The following is a 24,519-nucleotide window of genomic DNA, read 5'->3' as shown; positions in this document are numbered from 1 at the left end:
AAAGATAATAAGGAAAAAAAAGGGGGGGGAGGAATCCCCTTCTATAACATGCAGTACCTAAAAGGTTTTAGTTTTGCTATCTTAAAAGAAGAAAAAAATTCTGCAAAAACTGTATTAATCTAAAAATGTTTGCTTTTACTAAGAACATTCATCCAGAACTTTTTGTTATATATTTGTAACCTTTTTATTTATTTATTTAAAAGCTATGCAGTACTTTCAGGACATTATAAACCTACAGCTAGGTGCCTATTTCTAGTAATTCTCATAATAAAGGTAGAGGTTTAATCAGAGCTCCTTTTTGAGTCAGAATATTTTGGTTTTAAACAGTCAGAACTTGCCACAGGACACAACATAAAACCAAAATGCAAACTACTTAACTTGTCACTCCTGGAAAGAACAGTTCTACCTACATGCAGCCAGATGAGAACAGCCACAATGACAAGCTGCGTAAGGAAAAAGTACTCATTTTTTAATAACATGCAGCAACATACTACATTTATCATCACAGTCAGCACTGGCAACATGAAAGGGAAGCCAGACTCACAGAAACATAGGCATATTCAGCAACCTTCTACTTCACAATACCTACACTTACAAGACACTCTTCACTGCAGAACACCCCGAGTGATCACGACAATTATTTTCAAAGCTTCCTACATGCAGCTCCAGTCACATTTTACATAAAACGTTAAGCCATCCAATATTAGTAAACCTTACCTTAAACAAAGCAGTACAAAAGTCCTCCTAGAACTATTTCTGCTACCTCTAGTGCTGAAGAGTACTTCTAGTGCTGAGAGAAGTCATCAAAAATCTATTTTGAATGTCAAAATAGAATGGCCAAAAACAAAAAGGCCAAACTACGTTATATCTTATTATGACTTAAACAGTCATAATAAAAGGGAGCTCTGACTTGAACAAGCACATTAGAGACATTAAGAACAGTATTCTTTAAGTTGCGCAGACTAGTTCTCTCCTCTCAAACTACTGCACCACACAAGAGTCTGCAAGGCACTTACAGTATCAGGCCACAGGTATAAAAAGCAAGCAGGAGCAACATAGACTATTAAAGGGCATCTCATCTATTTCTGTTCAGATAATCTTATAAAAGAGTGAAAGACTAGTGAACAAACACAAAAATACAGAAGCAACAACTTTTAAATAACTGGCATTGCTCCAAATTGTTTGACTAGAGCTGTAGATACTGATGTCAAAGTTACTGAATCTAAGTTTCCACACCCCAAAAAACCTTGGTCTCCTAGCTGAACCCTTTTCTTTGGAACAGCCACACCACCAACAGCATTTTTCTCATTTCAAGAACAGGCTGCCAGCAAGATTGGGATGAAATTGTTCCCTGTAGAAAGTAAAACACAACTAAGCTCCACCATGCAAGCACTACTAGCTGCACAAGCAAATGGCTTGCAGCCAGCTTGACTCTTATCCTTCGCACGCAGGAAGGAAACCAGACAGGCCGCTTAAGCAAAAGCTTGTTCCCCGTGGGACAGCGACAGAAGATTTATTTGCACAATTGGAGCCATTATGCCATAACTTCTATTCACTCACACCCTTTACAGGAATCCATGTAGCTACCTTCTCTCAAAGGAAAAGGTTAAATCACAGAGATGATCAGAATACACAGTGAAGTTCCCCAAATGACCAAGATCATGTGAATTACAAGTGTGCTAACAGAAGAGTAAAAACTGCCAGCAGGCAAGTGCCTTCAATACAGACATAGCATGGAATTGTTAACCCAGTATGTAAACCAAATTCCAACAATGATATTCTCCTATATAAAGGTCACCGTACTATTTTAGTAAACATAAAATTCATAGTTTTGTAGGAACTTTTACAATATCAATACTCATTTTGCAGTCTGTATGTGATTCGAGAAAAAGCCCTCAATGAAGTCAAATGTTTAAAAAAGTACTTGACTTTTAACTATAAAAATAATATTACTAATGTGTTCACTAATCTAAAGTTACCTACTTTATTGAACTGAGAAGAATGTAAATTATTTTGCAGTTTGGGAAAACAAACAAAGGAGTACTAACCAAATAATTTAATTTAATTCCTCTGACACTATTCTTAAATTAATTGATAGCTGTAAGTAAAGAATGAAGAATTCAGAAAGTATAATTCAGAAAACAGATCAGAATAATGTCAGAAGACTACCAAAGTAAAAATGACCAGTGAGAAAAAGGCAAGCCTCCAAAATTACTAAAAAGAATAAGGTATTCTAAGGAGCTTGATAAGTTAAACTAAATTTATGTAGAAATAAAATACTAGTACTAGATTACCTAGTGGCATTTAAAAGATTTTAAAAGCCCCACAACCAGGGTAGGCTTCAGTGCTACCACTACAAATCAGGTAAGTGGGAAGTGACAAAATTGACAAAAATTATCAACAGCTTCACTGGAATTCCACATCTGTTTATGGATAATAATCAAAATGATCAAACCACAATGACTACAAATGTTCTGGATAAGGCAAATGAGAATTTCCTTTTCCTGAGAGATAAGATCATACCAGAATTAAAGATTCAGCAGCCCATGTCCCCAGAGGCCGGCAGGCCCCAGCCCCGGGCTCTCTGCATCCTGGGATCCTGCCAGCCAAGACAAAGGGAGCCCGGCGCTGCCCGACCCACCCGACCAGGACAGCAGGCGCAGCCGCCATCGCTGCTTCCTTCTCTCCTAGTTGGTTCATCACAGCTAGCCTTGGAGAACATATAACATGGTACTTCACAAGCGTAAGCATGGCCTGCGGTTCTTCCCCCTCTCTCCTTTTAAAGGCAGGGAGGGGGGAGGCACAGTCCTGTCAAAACAGATACTGCTACCAAATTTACATTTCAGATACAAGGTGCCCAGGTGTTTTGAAGATAAAGTATCAAATTTCTGAGAAATTAAGTACTTACCTATCTTGGTTAAAATTTTTCCAGAGAAGTTCAATGTGGAGTTGACAAGGAGAATTTAACAAAATAAATAAATTGTAGAAAGTTTTTAAACAGCTAAACAGAAACTATATTAGGATGCTTCAAACTTTCTAAGACGAAATAGTAATATCATTTGCAGTAGTATAATTCCAAATGTATGTCAATGAATTCTTTATACTACGTGTATTACAAGGATTGTTTCGAAGAGGGCTGAAAACAAATAATCCTTTTCAGTACTCCCTCCCCCCCCTTTTTGTAATCTGCCTGCATTTAAAATCAGTCAAGAGGAAAAAGCAAACTTAAAAAAAAAAAATCCTACTCTTGCAAGGTCTCAAAACACTAAATATGTTGCTGGTTGAGGGGTGATTACAGACAATACTGTGCCTCCCTACTATATTTTCAGTCGTTCCAGGAACATACACGTGAAGAAAAATTTTGCAGCAAGTGATTTTTAAAAGGAAAAACAGATTTGAATCCACTCAAAGGTCTGCAATGTGACAACCTTTGTTGGAGGCATTCTGGCAGAGTACACAAGGTAAAAGTGAATCAAAATGTACTTCAGAACACAGTTACTATTCATGATGGTTGTGCCCACACCATTCTATGTATGGCCTACTCTTTTCTTGCCTAATACAAAAGAAAATCAGGTCTGCAAGACGCCATCATAACAAAAAATAACAGCACCAGGAAGAGCAATGAAGAAGAAAGTTACCGAATTGTCCCTATGCATTTTGTCCACCAAGACATATTAGAAAGTTTAATTGAAAGTGAAAAACACAACACAATACAAAGCTCAGGATGGGAATTCAGCTGGTTCATACTGTACAAATGCCTCGACAAAACACGCACTCCTAGAGTCAGCTAACAATACTAAAGACAGGGAACGGCGCAAGTCTAGGACAACGCAAATGACCAAACAATAAAAAAAATTATTACACATTAATCAGTTGAACAGCCAGACAAATTCAAATTTGCTTTGTGACAAGCTGTGCCAAAGAAGGTAACCTTACTGTATTCCTTTCTAACCAATGGCAATTATTTTAATGAAGGTTTAATTATCACATTAATACTTATTATTAGAAACAGCATCACTAACAAGTCATTAAAAAAAAAAAAAATTAACAACTCACCTTTACTTTTCCTTGAAAACGAGAACAAAGTTCATATTAAAACTAATCAATTCAGAAATATTTCACATCAATACTACTCTGCCACCACGGCCAGAACAAAAACTTCTCCAACTGCCAAAACCAGAAGCAGAAACCAGGTATTGGGCAGTGGAAAGCACGTGGGAATAGAAAAGGCCACCTGCACGAAGAATGCCAAGCACATAGCAGTTTGGTTCTTCATTTCTCCATTTTAAACATCACTATTCTTTATAAATGTTAATGCTTTTAAACTGTGTCCTGAGTTTTTGGGTAATGCAATCCGCCTAAAATACACGTAGAAGTTGCTTCCAGACTCTGCTTCATTATCACATAACTCAGACAAGTGTCCTTCATGAACAAGTTAGAAGAGATGCCTATCTAAAATAAAGAAACAGTGAAGGATCAAAAATATACATTGCACACTAACATCAAATCAAGTGTCAAGAATTCCTAAAGTTTCTTGCACATCAGGCATATGGATTAGTGAATAACCTTCCTCCACTAACAGTTTCAATCAGAGACATCTTCTAGGCTCCCCTCCTACTTCTGCCCTCCGATTTCCTCAGTTTTATGCATCTCTTAAAATACTAGCCTCAGCGCAAACTTCCTAATTCTCATAAAAGCTGCTGTGAAGTCCAAAAATAAGTACCTCAAATAATTTGATGGAGAAAAAAGAAAAGAGAGAGAAAGTTGACATTATCAAGAAGAAAAAAAAAAATCACATTCAGATGTTGCAGAAACAACCAATAAACGCAAAGAAAGGCGAGTGAACAGTTAACTCACTTTCTAAAGGAACGTTTAATTTGTTAAGTTGGTTCACAGTTTTTCCCCCCTTCGGTGTTTTCTAACACATTGTTTCTGACTGATACATCAGCAGTTCTGTCTAAAGTAAAAGAAGAGAGAACAATGTTTCACTTTTTGGAACATTTGTAGGTTTTGTCCCAATCTGGCTTACTTTACTGATGTTTATAGAATGTAAATTATTTTTTCTTTTTCCAAAACCTAGAACCAAATACAAAACAAAGGTCGTAATATGTTATGGTTTGACAAAATACACTAGTTTAATTTTACATTAAAAAAGGATTGTTCAGGGGCAAGGTATTTTTCTGTTTGCTTTTAAAGGGTATTTAGGTGCAAAGTAGTTTTTACTAGTCAAATGTCACAGAGACAAAGCACACTGTTAGTATGCAGTAAAGTATTTGTTTTCAAAATATTTGTAGTGCTTAAAGTCTTGGTTTTTGATAAACATTTAGTCATCAATAGTTCTTAAATTTCCCCTCACATCCCAAAATTATGATATAGGAATCAAGTCCTCCACAAAAGGCTCCATTTAATGGAATACAGCTATTTTTATGACAAAAAGAAATAATTAAGTTCAAAAAAAACCAAAAACTTTAGAGGCAGGAGAAAATAATGTTTTGAAACCAAGTCCTGTGCGACCATTAGATCAAGTTCGTTTCATAATTTTTAAATGCACACAGTTGTAGTACAATTACTTTTTCCATCTTTGTTAAAGCATAGGTTCTGTCTACTGCATCCCAAAGGGTATTTATTAAGTATTCAGAATACAGGCACAGTAGCAAATGCAGTCACATTTAACACAGTCTTATTTCTTGTTTCAGTCAGAGTAGGTTTTGTCAAAAAAACACTTGATTACTGAATCTTTTGAGACGACTTGTTACCATATCCATGGTTATTAGATCATGGCCATAGGCTAGACACTGGTACGTATATCCAGCTGTCAAAATGAATTTAATCTATTAAATACAAAGGATAGCTATGGACAGGGCTGTTTTCTGTTTATACAACAGGAAACAGTTTTAGACTAGTAATCTTCCTCCTTGACTACGGCAAATATATTTATCTGTGCTTTCTTATTTGGATTGGATTCAAATAAACTTACAAATAAAATTTACAAAAATGAGAAGCATGCACAATTTGCAAAGATGTGGTGAAACAGCATTTAAATAACAACTGTCTCCCCTTTCTAAAGTGTTGCTAGGAGTCCTAAACTGAAATTTGCAGTTCCATGTTTTTAAATAACAGATTTTGTATTTAAACCAAGAGCAGAGTAGATATAGTAAAAACTACAGCAGAAAAAGGAAAAACAAAATTTTTTTTTAGTCAACATAAATAAAATAGAATTAAGCAAGTAAAGCCATAGAAGTTACATACAAAAGGAGGGAGGGGAAACTGACACTGAAAATATGCACGAGCAATTTTAACTCCCCTTAAGTTACATGAAGTTATTCCTATTAATTCATTCCAGGTCAACCACTTCCCTGAACTGAGGATGTTAAAGCACTATCTCCTCTGTAATATTAATATTAGCTCTCATTCTACGGCTGAGGAAACTGACAAATAGAAAAAAAAAAAGAAAAAGGCATCATTCCTCAGAGCGACACAGGAACTAGGCAGCAAGATATGGGCAGAATTTTTCCTCTTAGCTATGTCCTTTAAAACTCAAAATTATCTTCTCTTTATTATATAATAATACAATCTTGGCAAAAGTTTTTAATGAAGAAATTAATGTCTGCTTTAACTTATTTAAATTACAAAAATAACAGCACTAAGTCTCAAATGAATAATATTTTCTATGTGCAAATTACTAGGTGTAAACCTTCACAGAAAAGTTAAGACAACAAAAAATTCACATTTTGAGAAATCTTTGTTTTGTTCATAATTCTGGTATTCTGCAAACTCCTAATTTAACTGACCTGATAAAACAGTAATGTAGCTGAAAACAAAAACAGACAGAAGATACTACAAACTACTGAATATCTCAAGATGGAAGCTTGTTATGTGAATTACTTGTTACAGGAATTACATGAGCTGCTCATTTGGTCTATTTTAGTCAGTCACCCAACTAAAAAATTCTTTCAGAATGAGAATTTCAAAAGATAAATACCCAATTTTCTCATACTGAACTCATTTTATACATTATCTTTGCTATGTCTGACAAAACAAGGCCAATATTAATACATATTTACATACTCACAATATTTGAAACAGTGTGAGCCTATCTCAATTTATCTGGGTGAACCTACTGCCACAATATTAAAGCTGCCAACTTGATCAGTATCAGCTGCCTCAAAAGCCAGAGAGACACGAATTGTATCTTTGTTGGAGCCTCGAAGTCTTTCCCCCAAACCTGACTTGAGACTAACTGGCAAGAATTAGAGGAAACTTGAGTTATCCGTGTTGTGTTTGTTCCCAAGGATAACTAGAGAGCGGCAGCACACAAACCTCTGATGCAGCATTAAATTGGCTTAAAAAGGGAAAACCACCACAAACACTTCGCGGACTCCAATTCCCTGGGTTCACATTCTCATCCCAGTGTAATCAATCCCAACCTCTCCTTCTACCCATGGGCTCACTGAACCAAGGTCACTTGCACCCTGACTTGTCTAGCCAGGTTAGACCAACACATAGGGAAACTCTAAGTAACAAGTCATTTCTAAACTGCGTAAAGCAGCAACTCAGTCGCGGTGAGCCAAACTGAAACTAGGCTGCTTTCCTGCGCTGGAAAAGGGGCAAGAGGTGACGGGGATTTAAAAAGAAAAAAGAAGCTAAAGATCACTAGCATGGCATGCACACGCCCACTACAGCTAGCAGAAAGTTCAAGTACAGATAAAGTATTGATTGGGGAACTTCATTCTTCCCTAATTTCACTTGGAAGGTACAGAAGAATCAGGTGTTTGTCATCCACATCTATTATTTCAGAGAGAATCATGAAACAAAAGACATAAAAACCAGTACATAAAAAAGCAGTACATAAAGCAGTAAGAGATGGAGCAAGCTATATGGCAGTTTCAATATTCTTCTCTTCTAGAGGCTGCTTCAATAATAGAGGAACTCCTAAAAATTAGAAAAATCTCAATTCACGTTAAAGAGTATTCTGTACGGTATTAATCACATGAAGTTTTTTCTTATCTAAAAACACGAAGATCAAACAAATTTTAAGCTAAGAACTACAAGGAAAAAAATGAAAAATTTTCCAAGTCTCCAAGAGACAATTAATCAACTTCAGCCTCATAACACATGTGGAAATTGATGTCACTGCTGTCTCAAGTACCTATACAATTTGCCCGAGAACTCCCACACTTCATTTGGGGACTAAAACACCACATGCTAATACATAAATATATATATATATATAATATACACGTGTGTGTAGGTATGTATGTATACACACATACATATATATACACATCCACATCAGATGGGACATAAATATCTATTGGGGACACAAGAGACTCATGGGACACAAGAAGTGCACACCCTTTTCTTAATTTGATAACAAGACCACACTTTATAGAAGAAATACATATTTATACACAAAGACCTATTTCTGCTTGCTGAAAAAATAACCCAATATAAATACAGTCTCCAAGTGAATACAGAACTAAATGCTGCTATAAGTGATTCTCCCTCCCCCCATTAGCATCACATTTAGTGTCTCATAATACGAATAATACAGAAGCTTGGCAACCATTTCACTTAGAAGAAAGGAAAATACCAGGTTGAAAAGCATTATAGACAAAGAAGTGTCTTTTCACAACCACTTTGCACTAACCAAAAGCATGGAAGTAACTCTTAGGATAAACTTTCCGGGTACTAATAAGGTCAAGTATTGTTGGAAACTAAATGTGTAAGTCATATAATTGATACTTTTTCAATAAACACTAGTTAGTCATTATGGCACCTCAACCTATATATGCATTCATCCACATTAAGTATAAAAGAGTTGTTCATAACAAAATTTTAAAAGTGTTTTCCAATTGACAGCTTTATGAACAGGGGTTCAAACCACAGTTAGCTGTGAAAAAAGAAAGTCATATATTTTAGAGAAATCTATTCTTCCTGTTCTTTCCACTACAGTTATGTGCTAATACTGACAAGATACTTTCAGATCAACACACCAAGCACTTTAGGAGATGCAACAGCTCTGCCAAGAATTCTGCCTTCAAAAGGACTTTCATTGCTATAGCAACAGCATGTTCTGCAGCAACCAAGCTGGAGACAACCTATGACACATACATGAGAGATGGCCGAACTCTGATGAATCCTCACTGCAGCACAAGTTACACTGTAATATACATAGCAATTTTCACCTGCAGGAATATAAGGTACCAAAAAGGTTTTTTTGTTGATAGTTCACAGGGCACTTAAGCTACCTAAAAATAAACAGTTGCATCTATAGGAGAAGAAAGTGCTATTTACCTTATAAAACTAATATCAACTATTCAAAGTACAAAAGGAATAGGACTTTTATCATAGAATATAAATTGTGTTATACAGCATCTTCCATATTCAGGCCTCTACCTCCTCTCCAATCCCAATTTCCCCTAGCAGGATGGGGGAAAAGGAAAGAGGAAGTGTTAGCGCATAGTAAATAAGCAGATGATTAAAGCAGTCATTAAGTACTCAACAAGTATCCTGAAAATAGAAGCGAGTTTAATGAGTACGAAGGACACACAGAAATAAGCTCTGGTTTTAGTGCATCACTCAAAGGATGTAATTTCATATAATGCTTCACCAACTTCCCAGAAATGAATTCACACACACAGCCTTGACACGTCTTGAAATGTGTTTATCTAACATTTAGACTCTTAAATAGATATAACATATTACCCTGATATTTGTAAAAGTTTGTATACCACTACATAGAAACTAGCCAGTGATTCAAGCCACTAAATAGATAAGATATGCAAGCTATACATCCATTTCTGCACTTTTATTATATGAGAGCAACCCAAAACCAGCCTGTTGTTGCTCACCTAAATTCACTTGTCCCAGAGGGCCAGATATATCTTCCCTTTAATTCAATGAAAAGCATAACACCACAGTCACCTTTTTCACATTCTTGACAACCCTGGAATAGTTTAGCAACCTGTAAGATTACCTCTAGTTGTACATTACAGAGCTCATATACTGAAGACCAATATACAAACAGAAACTTCCTCTTAAAGAATCACAACCTTCCTTAATACCTTGGTTGAAGGAAAAAAAAAAGATAAAAATAACTCTTACGGAAGTTCCCCACTTTAAGAAGGTGACTTACAAAGAGGAAAAACGCAAGTCTCATTTGCTGATTCGTGAAGTGAGAGCATATTCTGGAGGGGGCAAGGTCTCCCATCATTTAAAGCCTCTCTCCACTTCTTTTTGAAGTATGTGGTCTTATCTATTTTGCTTTGCTAAGAAAATAAGACTATAGATTCTTTAAAGAAATTATTCCTAATGAACTAATGAAACAAACAAATGAAAGGGCGAACAAGTGTGTGTGTGGGGGGGTGTAATCAATTTGCTTCAGTCAGGAGCTTTTTAAATTTGGCATCTTAAGAACACTTGGCAGAAAAATATCATATTGAAGATTCAAATGTTCCTGCTATAAGTAATATTGACAAAGTTCATGCTCTATTTTTTGTGTGCTTATTACTGTCCTCCAGCAAGGACAGGGAATACAATACTGCAGATATTTTCAAGGTTACCAAAATAAAGGCATTACACAGACAGGAGAACGCATATTTCGGACACTGCATACATACATGCACAGAAGGTGGCACAGATGTGTATTTATTTTATAAATACAGTTAAGGGAAAAATTATGATTTACTACACAATTCAATCACCTTGGCATCTAAGCATCACAAGCGCTAATCTTCAGAAGACATACTACAAAACCCAGCCATTGGGAGTCTGCAGTAGTAAGCACCACGCATCATTTATAGAAATGTACAAAAGCTTTTCATTACTCTAGAACTTGGTCATCTTCATTAAATCACCATCTCCTCATAAAAGCCTTAGCTTCATTTAGCATTCATAAAGATGAAAGAGCAGCTACTCTCCTTATGGATTACTTCTCTATTACAAGAAAATGTTTTGCATGTCAAAAGCAAACATTAAAAGATTAAATGATGTTGTCATTTCTGCTCTTGTTTATTTGCAGTGGGCAGTGAATAGAATTGCAAAGAAACAATCAGTGATTATTTTAAGCTGTGTTCTTTTGCAAGGATTATGAGTCATGAAGCTGCTGCATGAAGAAACTGGAACAAGTATAGGTGTCGCATTGAAAATCATCAAAACATCACAATATAAAAAAAAATATTTGTCCTACAAGCAAAGCTGTCTGGTTTAATCATTTCACAGATTAGCCACAATAGCTCTTGGGATAACAGCAAAACAATATTATCTTGCATTCAAATAAACAAAAATAAAAACAGTGAATTGCACTCTCCTACAGAAAGCTAAAAATACTTTTGAATTTTCTTGAAGTGCATTTATCTCTCACACTAAAATTCAGTATCCAAAGGTAACATGTGCTTCCACACCATCCTACTAAGACTAACACATCAGAGTAGAAAATTCAAGAGGTATTTGGTTACAAGATCTCAACAGCATACAAAAAGGTGGAATTCAATGACTTTATGCTGGATTTATCTACATCTTTTAGGATTTAACCATGTTTTCTGACAGAACTAGAGAAACCAATTTTGTAAAGCAAAGTTATTTTAAATTAAATTCTTCACATACTTTTCTTATGCATTATATGCTAACAGGTGTGAATCACACCCACTAGTAAGTTTTATATTTGGCTAATTCTTCCCTCTTGTTCCCCTCCTATTGCCTTGTTCAAGAAAACTGTTTATTTTGGACTTTTAAATAGATATTCAAGTTGAAAAGTCAGACAGTACATAAAAAAAACCAATGTGCATGTGATGTTTATTTTAGACAAGACTTGGAACCACTCAGTTCCCGAAAGATTTTATTGATAAATGGACATGGAAGGAGACGGGAGTACTACAAATCAATTCACCCCTCAAAGACGATGATATCTATTAAAATACTGTACATCAAAACATTTTGGTTAGTCTAAACAGAGTAAAAACTGACACCAGGCAACACTACAGATGGAGTGCTTGCTTATATAGAGTCAATTTGATTTACACTTCATTACAGCTAACACACAGCACATGCACGGTCTGATATTCATTGGTATTTTACCTGCAAAATGTACACAACTGTATAAAATGGGGTTTTGTTTTACTAGATTTTTTCTTTACACCTATTCATCTGTCAATTCATCTTTGTATTTAAAAATGGAGAGATATGTCTAATTTTTTTTTTTTTCAAGCAAGGCGCAGAACACACACAAAAAAAATCTCCAATCCAGAATAACTTAAGTTCCTCTGTGTTTCCACTGCTTCATCTTCATCAGCAGTAAAGAGCTCTCTAAGAGATAAGATACAAACAAAATGTTTCCTGGAGTTTTTTTTCCAGACAAATAAGCTGATAGGACAGTGAAAACAAATGGCTGAACTTACTACTAGAGCTCACCAGCAAAAAAGTATAAATAGTGAAAGACTTCTGGGAAACTCCACATAATTAACTCCCTGTTAAAGGCATGGAGATACTACTGTTTTTGCAGCTACAACTGGTATAGAAAAAGGAATCCATACTCCAACGCTTACCAGAAAAAAAAACACCAACAATATAGACAATCTCTGTAGCACATCAGGAGTTAACAATTCAGGTCCACTGCAATAAATAAGATTTGTTTTGGAAGAACTGTTATTCATTCAAATCTGACATGTATATCTAAAAATATCTATGTTTCCACTTACCGCTAAAGAGAAATTTTGTGCAATACCAGAAGTACACACTTCTCAGCTTCCTTTTTTAGAGTTCAATAGTATGAGCAGTTAAGTTTTCCCTGACACTGCTACAGAATTACACAACCTCCTTGTCCACTATGAAAAACTTAGTTTTATGTTAAAGTTTTGTTAGCAGTTCTAGACAGCACGTGAATTAACATTACCCTAATTAACACAGCTGTAAAGTAAATCCTTTTTATCAAGTCCCTTCCCTCTTCCACCCTCCATTCCAATTACTTCTTTAAAACATCAGCAATACTTACTTGATGTGCTGATGTGAGATTTTTCTATATTATATTAATAAGAACAGGAACTTTATTTCATTTAGAGCAAATTTGAGTATTTCACCTCCTTCTTTCCAAAAATCATATCTCCAGCACACAAGAGTCTAACAACATCCTAAAGATTGATTGGGTACATTTTAGCCTGATTATCCTCTGAAAACAGTGAGACATTATTAAATATAACAAAAGCTGCTTTCTGACCATTCTTGGTATTCAGTTAACATCTTCACCAAAAAAGTATGTCCTTTATGTTTTTGAAAGTTGTGCTTACAAACATAGCTTTGTTTTACAAGTGAAAAAAAAACAAGGCATTCATTCAAAACATTTAAAAAAATTATCAATTATCTCATCTTAGACTCATAATAGCAACAAACTTGCCTCTATAACCATTTATAATAAATGCAAATAATGGATTGTAGAATTTAAAAAGCTTACAAGTACTTGCAAATATTCAGGTTGATATACTTAATAAAACCAGAAACTTCTAGACTTTCTTATTAAGAGGGAAACACACACACACACACACACACACACACACACAAAAAAAAAGAAGGTGCGGCCATTATTTCTTAAGGCAAGATAAGAAAAGAGAGAGAGAGATTGAGATTAAAAATACATTTCCTATCCTATGGAGATTATTATGCACTGAAAAAATAGTTTGTTTCCTTTTTCTTACAATGCTTAATTACCAAAATTGGCCAGTAAGGCATACATATCTGTTAAACCCTGCTACAGTATTAAATAACAACCTGCATCAAGTAATTTGCATGCAGAAGAAAACACTGCCTTTTGTTATTTCTTTATTTACCATTGAAATTTAGTGACTCTTTCTCTCTTTATAAGATGGCATACAACAACAGGACTAAACAAAATCTACCGTATACATTTCAAGAAGTGCTAATATTTTAAATTACACAACTCCTTTAAAACAAAGGTTCTTAAAGGACACATACAATAAAATTATTTTTTAAAACTGAACCGTCAAATATGATAATCTAATATGTACAAAAGACTTTAAAAAAACAAACGTAACATTTATTGTGAAGGAAATTTAAGATAGGAGACTTATTTATTGCACCATATAGATCACATCTGGCTCTACACATAATTTTAAAGCTATTAAAAAGCCTCCAAAAATGCTCATTCATACACCCCAAAAATATGATCAGTCAGAACTACTGTACCAAAAAACCTCAACTCAGTGGTTAAGAAAAGTCAGTGCAAGTGGTCTAGTGAGCTACTCAAGTTTATGCAGGTCGTTCAATTTCAAGAAGTCTCAATGAACTCCAAGCTTAGCAAGTGATATGATTTTATATTAGTGCCTTAAAAATTCCTCTGTTCATAATATACACATTTTTTAACTGTGGAAAAAATAGATAAATCTGAAGAATTACACTATAGCTTTAACAAATGAAAGAAAACAGTTTGCCAAATGTATAGTATAGTATATATTTATATATACTATAAATATATAAATATATTTACAGCATATATTTAAAGAAATTCATATAATGGTATCTATAGTCTCAACTACAGATAAAGTAGAATTATCTGAGACAAACAGCTATCATATTGGTTTGACAGCTAAAATAAGTGGGGGAAGAGGGGAACTTCGGCATTTATGTATGAATGACAAACTTATAACATGCAATTCCCTTACCAGAGACAAAAAAGACCAGAACAGCAACAAAGAAACACAAAATCTCACACCTTAGCTATTTTACATATTAAAAGCTCTCCAGTAATAAAGGGACTGATTTTAAGTTCAACCACCATTAAAGAACTCAGGAATATATTGCTCCCTAAGTAAATCCAAAAATAAAACAACAGATAATTTCAAATCGTGCTCCTACCTACAAACCCTGAAACCTCTGGATACTCTTCATCATCTAAAGTTATATGAGAAAAAATTCTACAGAGCAAAGAAGTACTGTCTGGGAAAGGTGCAGGTTCCCATATTGTGTAGTTCCACGCCATAAAGGAAAGGACAAGGCATTATTGTGCCTTCAGACCTTCTAAGACACCTAAAAATAATGTTGCAAAGATCTTCCTTGTATTGCAACACAGTAACTTTAATACAAGGATTGGAGGCGAGATGCTGTGCTAGATAACACAGTTGTCACATCACCACTCTCAACCAGGGAGAACTAATTGCTGGAAATCTCAGATTAACCTCTTGGAAGAATGCATTCTACAAACCAATACATCAAATTATCGTTTCCCATATTAACAATGTCAAGTACATCTCTAAATAGATGAAAGACTGAATGCTACTAAAAATACTAAGATTAGGTATTCGGAAGACAGCAAGGAATTTCTTATCAATTGACATGAGGTTTATAGAGTCAACTTAAGTGATAACAGCCACATTTTCAAAAACATAGCCAACAGCAATAAATGACTGACGAACACCTACTTATCTGGTCAACAAGCTATATTGAGAACACCTAGCTATTGCAATAACTTTCATAACTTATGCAAAGTAGTTTGATATATGTGAAAGAGACAGAAATTATTCATATTTTAAAATACCACTTCAGGAAGTTATATTAGGGGATTTAGTATGAAATGGTTCTAATTTCCAGGAGTATCAAAAATCAAAATCATCCGGTACTTTTTCATAATCATAAAAAAAATAGTATCCATGTGACCATAAACTCCTTGCAGGAGATTGCCTGCTTTAAAGTTGGACTATCAGCTCCCTCCATTTGTCCAACAGTTTTTCCTCTCCTTTTTCTTAAACAGTATGACAGAAGCAACTGTTCAGCCCTTCCATATGCTGTACTTTCCAGGACTGTTCATCAAGTAAGCCTCTGACAATTTATCCTTCTAAAGGCAGGGGAAGGGGAGGAGGAAAAGAGAGCAAGAGCAGCAGAGAGTGCCGACAGGCAAGCAGTGAAGTCCCTTACATACTAGCACAGTATCAGCCTTCTAGCAGGTGAGCAATCCAGTCCGAAATCTTCACTTCATTTGGGTTCAGCCCATTTGAAGGATAATCCACAGGGCTCCCCTACAAACAACTAGGGAAGAGAGAAGCTAATGACTTTCCTGCTTTTAAGCAAGATGCTTCTAGAGTTCTTTCCAGGATTTTTAGAAGAGGACTGAATTTAGCACTCCTCAGAGCAAAGATGAAGTACCAGGTTACCAGTCCTGCCAGTTCACTTTTAGCAGAGTTGGAGGACAAACTATGTATTACAAATAAAAATAATTTAAATATCACTTAGCTGCATAATCTAATGTTTATTTTAACAGACTGCCCTAGACTTTTGGCATGTAACACACAGTAAGCTTATCTTCTTTTGAACAGCAAACAAAAAGATACAGGATTGTAACATATTTTGGATGACCAGACAAAAAATATAAATCAAAGTCCTCAGATACAGGCCTTCCACCTTTCTCTATTTAAGAGACAGACAGCATTTGCTGTGGACTAACTCTTTATGGTTGAAAGACCAAACTACATGACCACATGAGATCTCTCATTGGCTTATTTCAGGGATTAGAAGCAGGCACCAGAAATTTCCCATATCCCAAAAGGAGACTGCACCTGAAAGGCACATAGAACAACAGCAGAGAACTGATTCTCCTGACGAACTAGTTCTGACAATGGGGTGGGGGGGTGGGGGGGAGAGGGAGAAAGAAACAAGAAACGAGAGAGAGAGAGAGAGAGAGAGAGAATATAATGTATTTTGAAAGGTTAGAAGCATTAATTTGTATATAAGAAAAGTCTCACTCTGCAGTTTTCACCCTAGGAGTGATTTGACTGTCACAATTATGAGTGTTTCTCTCTTCAGCAGAGCCAACGTATATTAACGAATGTAGCGTCTGAAACATTGCCCATCCACATTGCTATACCAAACTTTTTATAAGGAACTGCTGACATCACATTAGGGAGGAAATAAGAGTTTACAGGAATGACAAACAGCATTCATGTCAAGTTTTACTAATTTTGGAAACACTGTCTGGTAACTTAATAGATCTACTAAAGTGGAACTACCATTGCCTCCAGTCTGAATGTAGGGGCCCCTAATTTACAGCCACTCAATTAATGGGAGGCTAGCAACTTAAATGGTTTTGCATTAAGCCGCTAATTAGTGGCCTATCCCAACCCTCTCCTTTCAAATTCACTAGATTATTGGGCAAAGAAGTGGAAATGGCAACCATGTGAATTTGCACACAGGCAGTATCCAGATATATTAAGAGGTTTTTTTGCATGTAGGCTTACTATGAGGAATATCTAAATATGCATAAGATTTGTGCCCAAAGTTTTCTGGGCATAAATGTGTGTACGTGTTTTTCAAACACTTCAGAAGAATCTTACAGGCAATGGATACATTGTATTTTGACTACTTAGCTTTTGAATTTTTCCTCTTACTTTAAACTCTTCCCACTTAGTTTTCCATTAGACGTGCGCATTACCTTACTTCAGCTTTTTGACTGAAATCTTGCATGTACACACAGCCACACACAAAAATACTATCAGTATAACTAGAAGGCTACAAGAATTGAAAGTAGTAGGCCATAGGCCACATAAGAAAATATCATCTCAGACCACATTCTTCATTAAAATCTAAAAAGTTCTTTGCAACTAAGTTTTATTTTAAGGTACCATACCCAAGGTTAAAAATTTTCAATTACTGAGGAAAAAAAATGAAATTTTGAGATCAAACGTACTGGGAACCATGGAAATATTTCAGTATTATTGCCTATGGCAGACAGTATATCTGAGTATTGTAACTGGATCTTAATGGAGATCCTGTATTAAATGAAAGGCATAGGGCAAAAGGGATAACCATCCCGGTTTTGATTAACATAAATTTTGTGGTTTTGACAAAAGCAAACATGATTTCATTGTAAATCATGCTCACTACTATTAATCATAGTAGCAAAACAGAAAATTTTAATTTTAAATAAAACCTGAAAAAAAGCCTGATTGATTAAATTAAAATTAAGAAGTCTGACAGAGCAGATCTTTGTCTTCTCCTTTTATCATTTCTAAGGTAGAAGTCCTTATCTTAACAAGTTAGTTTTGGAGGAAAAGAAGGAATGGAAAGTTTTGTTTTAAACAGGAGATATTTACAAGAGGAATTGAGGAATATTTTGTAGTTTAACTCACTAACTTAGATATCAGGTTATTTTTCCCAATATGTTCACTTTCACCAGTAGTCTGACCAAGATAGTTGACTTTATCAGCAGCTTACATGACTTACTGTCATAAGATACTATGATATACCAGATTAGTTCACTTATTTCATCTGCATCTTTCATTCATAACTGATTGACCTGTAGAAAGGCAGCCTTCCCCAACGCCAGAAATTTCTAGACACTCCAGCTATCTTTAATATAGGAACAGTGTGTTTTGAATAAATCTGACAGCCTTTTCTAAAAAAAGAAAAAAATATAAATATCAGCCATTTTAGATTTCTTTATGTAATCTAGTTACACATATATTTTTATAAGACCTAACAACAGACAAACTGCAGAAGCATATCAGATCAAGCTTGTTACATAAGAATTAATAGCATAAACCCTAGCATTCCCAAAACTTTAGAAAGCCAAACCTGAAAAACAAAACAACCTAGCCATCCTTGAGCAATTAATTTGTCCTTTTAAAATGGAGGCTGGGGGGGGGGGGTAAAGGGGGGGCAGGAAAGACATCATGAGCATTACTTCTAATTTAAATTTCCCAGAAATAGACAGTCTTAAAACAAACTCACATGAAAATCAATTGTTTGTCTGCATAGTTCTTGCCTACTGAACGGGGGCCATTAAGCTGCTTCTTGAATTGGTTTGGGGGAGGGGGGGAGAGGGGGCTATTTTTATTTATTAAGTTTTAATAAGAAAAGGAGATTCTATTATAACTAACAAGAAATAAACATAGTCTTACTCCAGCAAAAGAAAACCATCTTCCTTTTGTATATTTGTAAACATATCAAAAAAGGGAAATAAAATTATTTTTGATGGTAAAGATACTGAAGCAAGCTACACTTCCCTAGTTGCAATCAAAATCACAGAAAGCCTCTTTAAGAGGCATCATCATCCTCATCATGTATTCAAAGCAGAAAAAGTACTTTTTAGAAATCTATACATCCTGTGCTTTTTGGTACTGGATAGCTCAAAGGAATAAATACCTTTTCCTCCCATGTTTCTCTTTAAAAAGTGACCTCTAGTAGCAAGAAAAACAAAGGACCAGTGTTCAAACATCATTTGTCCTAGGAGCTACAGAACACTTGAAATTAACCAAGATCACAGTTAAAGCAGAGCACCACAGATCAAATGCCCATACTTCACCAACCATCTCAACAAGGTCTTTCTACGACGCTTAGCTCTGGCTCAGAACACAACCAATATAGAAGTTTGTCACCTCTCACTGCTGCAGAGAGTAGTCCCCCTAGGTCAAGGCTTCGGTCATTGTAACATTACAAGAATTAGTGCATATAATTCCACTAACCACTAAGTCTCTGCAATGAGAAGCACTATGAATTAAAAACCGCAGCTATATACCATTATCTTTTTCCAAGGGGATTTTTGTCAAGGTTGTAGCTTGTTTGACAGCTGCAGTGCATTCCCCATGATTGGTATCTATGTGATGATATCCTGTATCAGGAGAGATTAGGCTTCCCAATAAAGAAATTCAAGAAGTCAGTAACACTGTTTCCCCCAACAAGTTAAGTATTTTGGCATTCTCTTTTTTTGAGCTAGCATTAGGGGAGAAAACAAAAGAGAAGGAGAAAATGTTACCTACGCAAAGGACAAGCTGTAGCACCTAAGACCGAGCTAATATCCAAATTAACTATGAAAGTTTTATTATGCAGAGAATTATTTTACTTGTCCAGGAAAAGCAAGGTATAGAAGAAAAAAAAAAAACTCAGGTTTTGCTCCCCACAGTAAATTTTAGCTGTCTGAACCTCTTAAAACAAGCTTTTGAGAAATAACTGTCTTAAGTGGTCATACAAAATAAACAAACAGGATAACTACATTGTATATGGAATTGCTGTCTTACTATTAAAAATAATTTAACTTATATGTAAAGACCAAGTCACCACTTATGTTTTAGGAGGAAAAAAAAAAGGGGGGGTAAAATACTTCCTTAAATGTATATCACATTTATTACCCTTACTACATATTTTCATTAAATTAAATGGTGTAAAAATACCCTCTGAAGAGTTTGCACAAGCCTCCAATTTAGAAGCTTTTTTAATGCTGTTAAAAATAAAATTTCTAAAGCATCACTAAAATTCAAGGCATCATCTGGACTCTCAAAGCAATAGCTCTGGCAACATATGAAGTAAACAGGTAAAGTTACTGCAGAATTTCAAGCAACTCCTGCATTGCACCCATATTAGCATTCTAAAAGTTTATTTTCATTAACTTTAACTAAAAACAAAAACATCACTTCATTGTATTCATACAAAATATACACTCAGGAAAAAAAAAAGCATTATGAAAAAGTTACTCCTTTAGAAGAAATAATAAATACATTCTTTCCAAGAAGTGTCTTTTAAAAGTTACACTTACATTTCGTATTACAGACTCAGCTCAAAAGTCTCTGAAAACAGACATTAGGTGGTCCTCAAAGAAAAGAGCAAGCAACAAGCTATATGCAACAAGCAGCCACAGTTACTTGTTTTCAAGATGCATTGATAAAGCTTCAACAAAGGAGAAATATATGTCAGGACTTTGAGGACTACAAAGTACTAGAAAATTGTATTATCTTGTACTAAACGAGGGTCCCAATAGGGAGAGGAGAAGGGGACAGAAAAAGGCAGTAATTTTCTCCTTTACATATTGTTAAAATACATACATATTGCTATGACAGATGAGGACTTGTGCTTGTGCCAGTAAACAAAGTTTTAGCAAATCACTATAGTAATACAATAGAATAATTCAGATCTAGTAACCAGTAGCATCTAGCTAGTAACTCTTAAAATTCTAGGATTTTTATAGAAAAGACAGGCACTAAATAACACATTTTCCTTAAGAATATATATTTTTAAAATCTGTTCTTCAATCAGGATTATTTCAATACTTGGCATTTTACTTAAGCGTTTTCCCCTTTCATACAGGCACTAGGAAATACTTACTGAAGTTCAATTTTATCAAACAAAAACAAAGAAGCCATTCATTTTTACTGTAACAGATAAACAACTTGCATGTCAGTGTGACTGGAGATACTTAACATTTCACTGTATTGAGATGAGTAGTCTAAGGCACATAAAAGGAAGACTGTGGCTAAAGTTAAGAACAAAATGTCTAATCAAGTCAGATCAAAATAGGACATCTCTACTTAATTTGAATGTCTTATGAGACTATGTACAAATGAAAGATTATCATACTTCAAGCATACTAAAACTATGCGAAAACATATCAAGTTCATGCAACTAGGTTTTGCTATCTCAGATGCATCCTACCTGATCCACTGAACTGACTGCTTCCTAACGTAGTTGGTCTGGTTTTCCCACTATTAACAGGTGGGGAAAACATCTGCAAAACAAGAAAAAGATATATTTAAGTTGGTGTTGAAACACTGTGCTGAATTATTAATCTGGTCTGCAGGCTTAAAAAAGATTGAATATAAAACAATTAATTGATGCATATTTCTACTAGAAAATAAACAGTAGATGCATGTTCCAAGCCATAAAGACAATAAGCACTCCTTGCAATTTATTAGTACCACTAAACTCTCCATTGTACATGAAGGAAAGAAAAAGAAAAAGAAAAAGAAAAAGAAAAAGAAAAAGAAAAAGAAAAAGAAAAAGAAAAAGAAAAGGAAAAAGAAAAGGAAAAGAAAAGGAAAAGAAAAGGAAAAGAAAAGGAAAAGAAAAGGAAAAGAAAAGGAAAAGAAAAGGAAAAGAAAAGGAAAAGAAAAGGAAAAGAAAAGGAAAAGAAAAGGAAAAGAAAAGGAAAAGAAAAGGAAAAGAAAAGGAAAAGAAAAGGAAAAGAAAAGGAAAAGAAAAGGAAAAGAAAAAGAAAAAGATTTCTATTATTGCAATTTTAAATAGCTATACATCACAAATTTTATAAGTCAAAATATATTTCTTACTGATCTATGAGTTTAAAGTCACTTGACAGAGACAGCATTCGTAAGGCAGCAGTTTTCTATTTTGTTCATAAATCAAGCACCTTTTCAATAGTCTGTTAAAAATATCACACAGAAAATCTCACCTTTGCAAACCAAAATTACAGTACAAACTATCAATGAAAACTCCTATTGTTTCCAGACAACAGTAAATTCCCTTTTAGTTTGTTTGTGTCTTTTTTTTTTCTCCAAAGAAATAAAATTTTAAAAAGGCAAAACTACCAGTGCCATACACCAGCTTTACAAATGTTAATTATTAGATTATGCCACCACTGGGTCAGCCTGATTTCAACCAGTTAAACCAATTGACCCAGTCGGTATTACAGTACTAAATCTGGAAGTCTAGACACGACATCAAAGTTCAGGTGCCCAGCTTGGCCAAGCCCTGCCCGCTGCTGCCCCGACCGCGGAGACGCCCGGGAGGACGCGAAGGATGTCCTACCGCGCTGAAGTCCAGCAGGTCGCTCAGCTCCTTGTCCGTTCCGATAGCGGCCATCCTCTGCTGCTGAGAGTTCATCTTCCTCCGCTCCCGCTGCGTCCTGGGGCACCGAAAAGAGACCCGGGGGCACCTCACAGCGAGGGGAGGGGACCGGCCCCGCCGAGGAGGGGCCGCGGGGGGAGCGCAGGGGCGGCCGCGCTCCACCAGCCCGGCGGACGGGATCAGCGGCCGCAGCCGCGCGAAGCTAACCAACTCTCCGCAAGTTTCCGCGGGCTCCTTCCTCTCCCCCGCTCGGCCTCTCCGCCATCCCGCGCACCTCGCGCGCACGCCGTTACGGGGCTGCGGCGGCCGGCAGGAAGGAGCGCACCGCCGGCCGGCGGGAGGCAGCGAGCGCTCGCCGCGCCGCGCGCCGCGAATTAGCGAGGGATTAAGTGACTCACTGTCTCGGCAACAATGGGGCTGACAGCCCGGGCCGCCCGCGCCTCCGCACGGCCATGTCCGCCCGGCGCCGGGAGGCGGGACCGGCCCCGGCCGCTCGCCAGGCGGGCGGTGACCGCCGGCTCCGGGGCCGCGGCCGGCGGCGGGCGGGAGCCGCCTCCGGGGCCCGCAGGCGCGCGCAGGCGGGGGGGTGAGGAGGGCGCGCCGCCGGGCGAGGGAAGGGGGACGAGGGCGCGCAGGCGGGCGGGCGCGCGCGGGCGGGCGGCGCGGGGGGAGGAGGGGCGGCGGGGCCGGCTCCTTGCCTTGTGCCCCGCCGGGCGCCGCCGCATCCCCGCCGCCCTCCAAGTTTCGGAGCCGCCCGGCGCGGCGCTCCCCGCGGCGGGGCCGGGCTGGGCCGGGCCGGGCGGCGGCGCCGCGCTGCGAGCGCTCAGCGCCGCGCGGTGACAACGCGCCCGGGGCGCCGGCCGCGGCTCCCTGCCTCCGGGGCCGGGCGGCACCACCGGAACCGCGGCCCGCCCAGGCCCCCCCCGCCGGCCGAGACCCCCCGCGCCCGACCCGCCGCCCCGGGCGGCCGGCCCCGATCGCCGCCCCTTGGGCTCCGCAGCGGCGCCTCCCGCTCCACAGCCCCCGGCCCCCGCGGCCCGCCTCCCCCCGGCGCGGGGCAGCCCCGCTCCGGCTCCCGCCAGGCCGCGGCCCCTGCCCGCCGCCGCCGCTGCCCCTCGGAGCGCCCGGCCGCCGCTCCCTCCCCCACGGCTCTCTCCAACTTCTCCCCGGCCCCTCGGCGCCGCTTACCTGCTGCCCCCGGCGAGCTCCGGTCACGGGGGCCGAGCGGGCGGCGGCGGCGGGGCCGCGGGCTGGGTGGGAGGCGACAAGCCGAGCGCTCCCCCCCCCGCTGGAAGGAACTTGTGGGTTTCCCTTAGGCAGACATTTTTTTGCTTACAGAGCCTCAGCACCACGTTCAAGGCTCCGTCTCCGTATCCCTCCGCGCCGAGCGCCGCCGCGCGCTTAACCCTTGCCGCGCCGCGCCGGCCCAGCGAGCGGGAGGGAGGGAGGCGCCGCTGCGGTGGCGGCGGCCGCGGCAGCCCCCGCCCGGGCAGCGCCCTCGGCCCCGCGCGCGGCGGCCGCAGCGCCGCGGAGAGCAGCGGCGGCCCCGGCCCGGCCGCACCAGGACCCCGCGCCGGGCCTCGGCGGCGGCCGGGACCGGGCACCCCGCGGCCCCGACGCGACCCAGCGCGGCACGGCACGGCACGGCACACCCAGAGAAAAGCAGGACCCACATGCACAGCTGCAGTCCCCAGGGCTCGGCACGCACTGGAGTACCACAAGGGGCACCCATAAAAGCAAACCCCCCCAACTCACCCAAACATGCTAGCACACAAATCTCAAAATGTAGCTTTTGTACCAATATCCGTGCTCCAAAATATATTATCGCACTTAGCCTGACTTCTAATATCCTAAAATAGGCTTAAACACTTTTAATATACCTATGTACAGTCTTACTTTGCAACATAGAATTGCATATGAATACACCAAGCTTTAAACGTTAACTGG

At 38.3% G+C, this 24,519-nt stretch overlaps 1 protein-coding gene across 6 annotated transcripts in view; it reads right to left on the bottom strand.

Moving 5' to 3' along the window:
• Positions 1–23,882, bottom strand: part of TCF12 (transcription factor 12) — a 184,538-nt gene extending 160,656 nt beyond the window's left edge. For 5 of the 6 annotated variants that reach the window (XM_067305579.1, XM_067305582.1, XM_067305580.1 and 2 more), the window contains exons 1-3: positions 23,761–23,882; positions 22,534–22,630; positions 21,424–21,496 (exon numbers count right to left, since the gene is read on the bottom strand). In XM_067305579.1, the coding sequence (XP_067161680.1) occupies positions 21,424–21,496; positions 22,534–22,608 (148 nt within the window). In that variant the 5' untranslated portion in view covers positions 22,609–22,630; positions 23,761–23,882. Of the gene's footprint in view, positions 1–21,423; positions 21,497–22,055; positions 22,099–22,533; positions 22,631–23,760 lie in introns of those variants that run through there. The other variant, XM_013957093.2, reaches the window with a different exon arrangement.
• Between the last annotated feature and the right edge of the window lie 637 nt (positions 23,883–24,519).

The sequence above is a fragment of the Apteryx mantelli genome, chromosome 15, assembly GCF_036417845.1.
Source record: "Apteryx mantelli isolate bAptMan1 chromosome 15, bAptMan1.hap1, whole genome shotgun sequence".
Classification (NCBI taxonomy): Eukaryota; Metazoa; Chordata; class Aves; order Apterygiformes; family Apterygidae; genus Apteryx; species Apteryx mantelli.
This window is presented reverse-complemented; position numbering and strand designations above follow the sequence as displayed.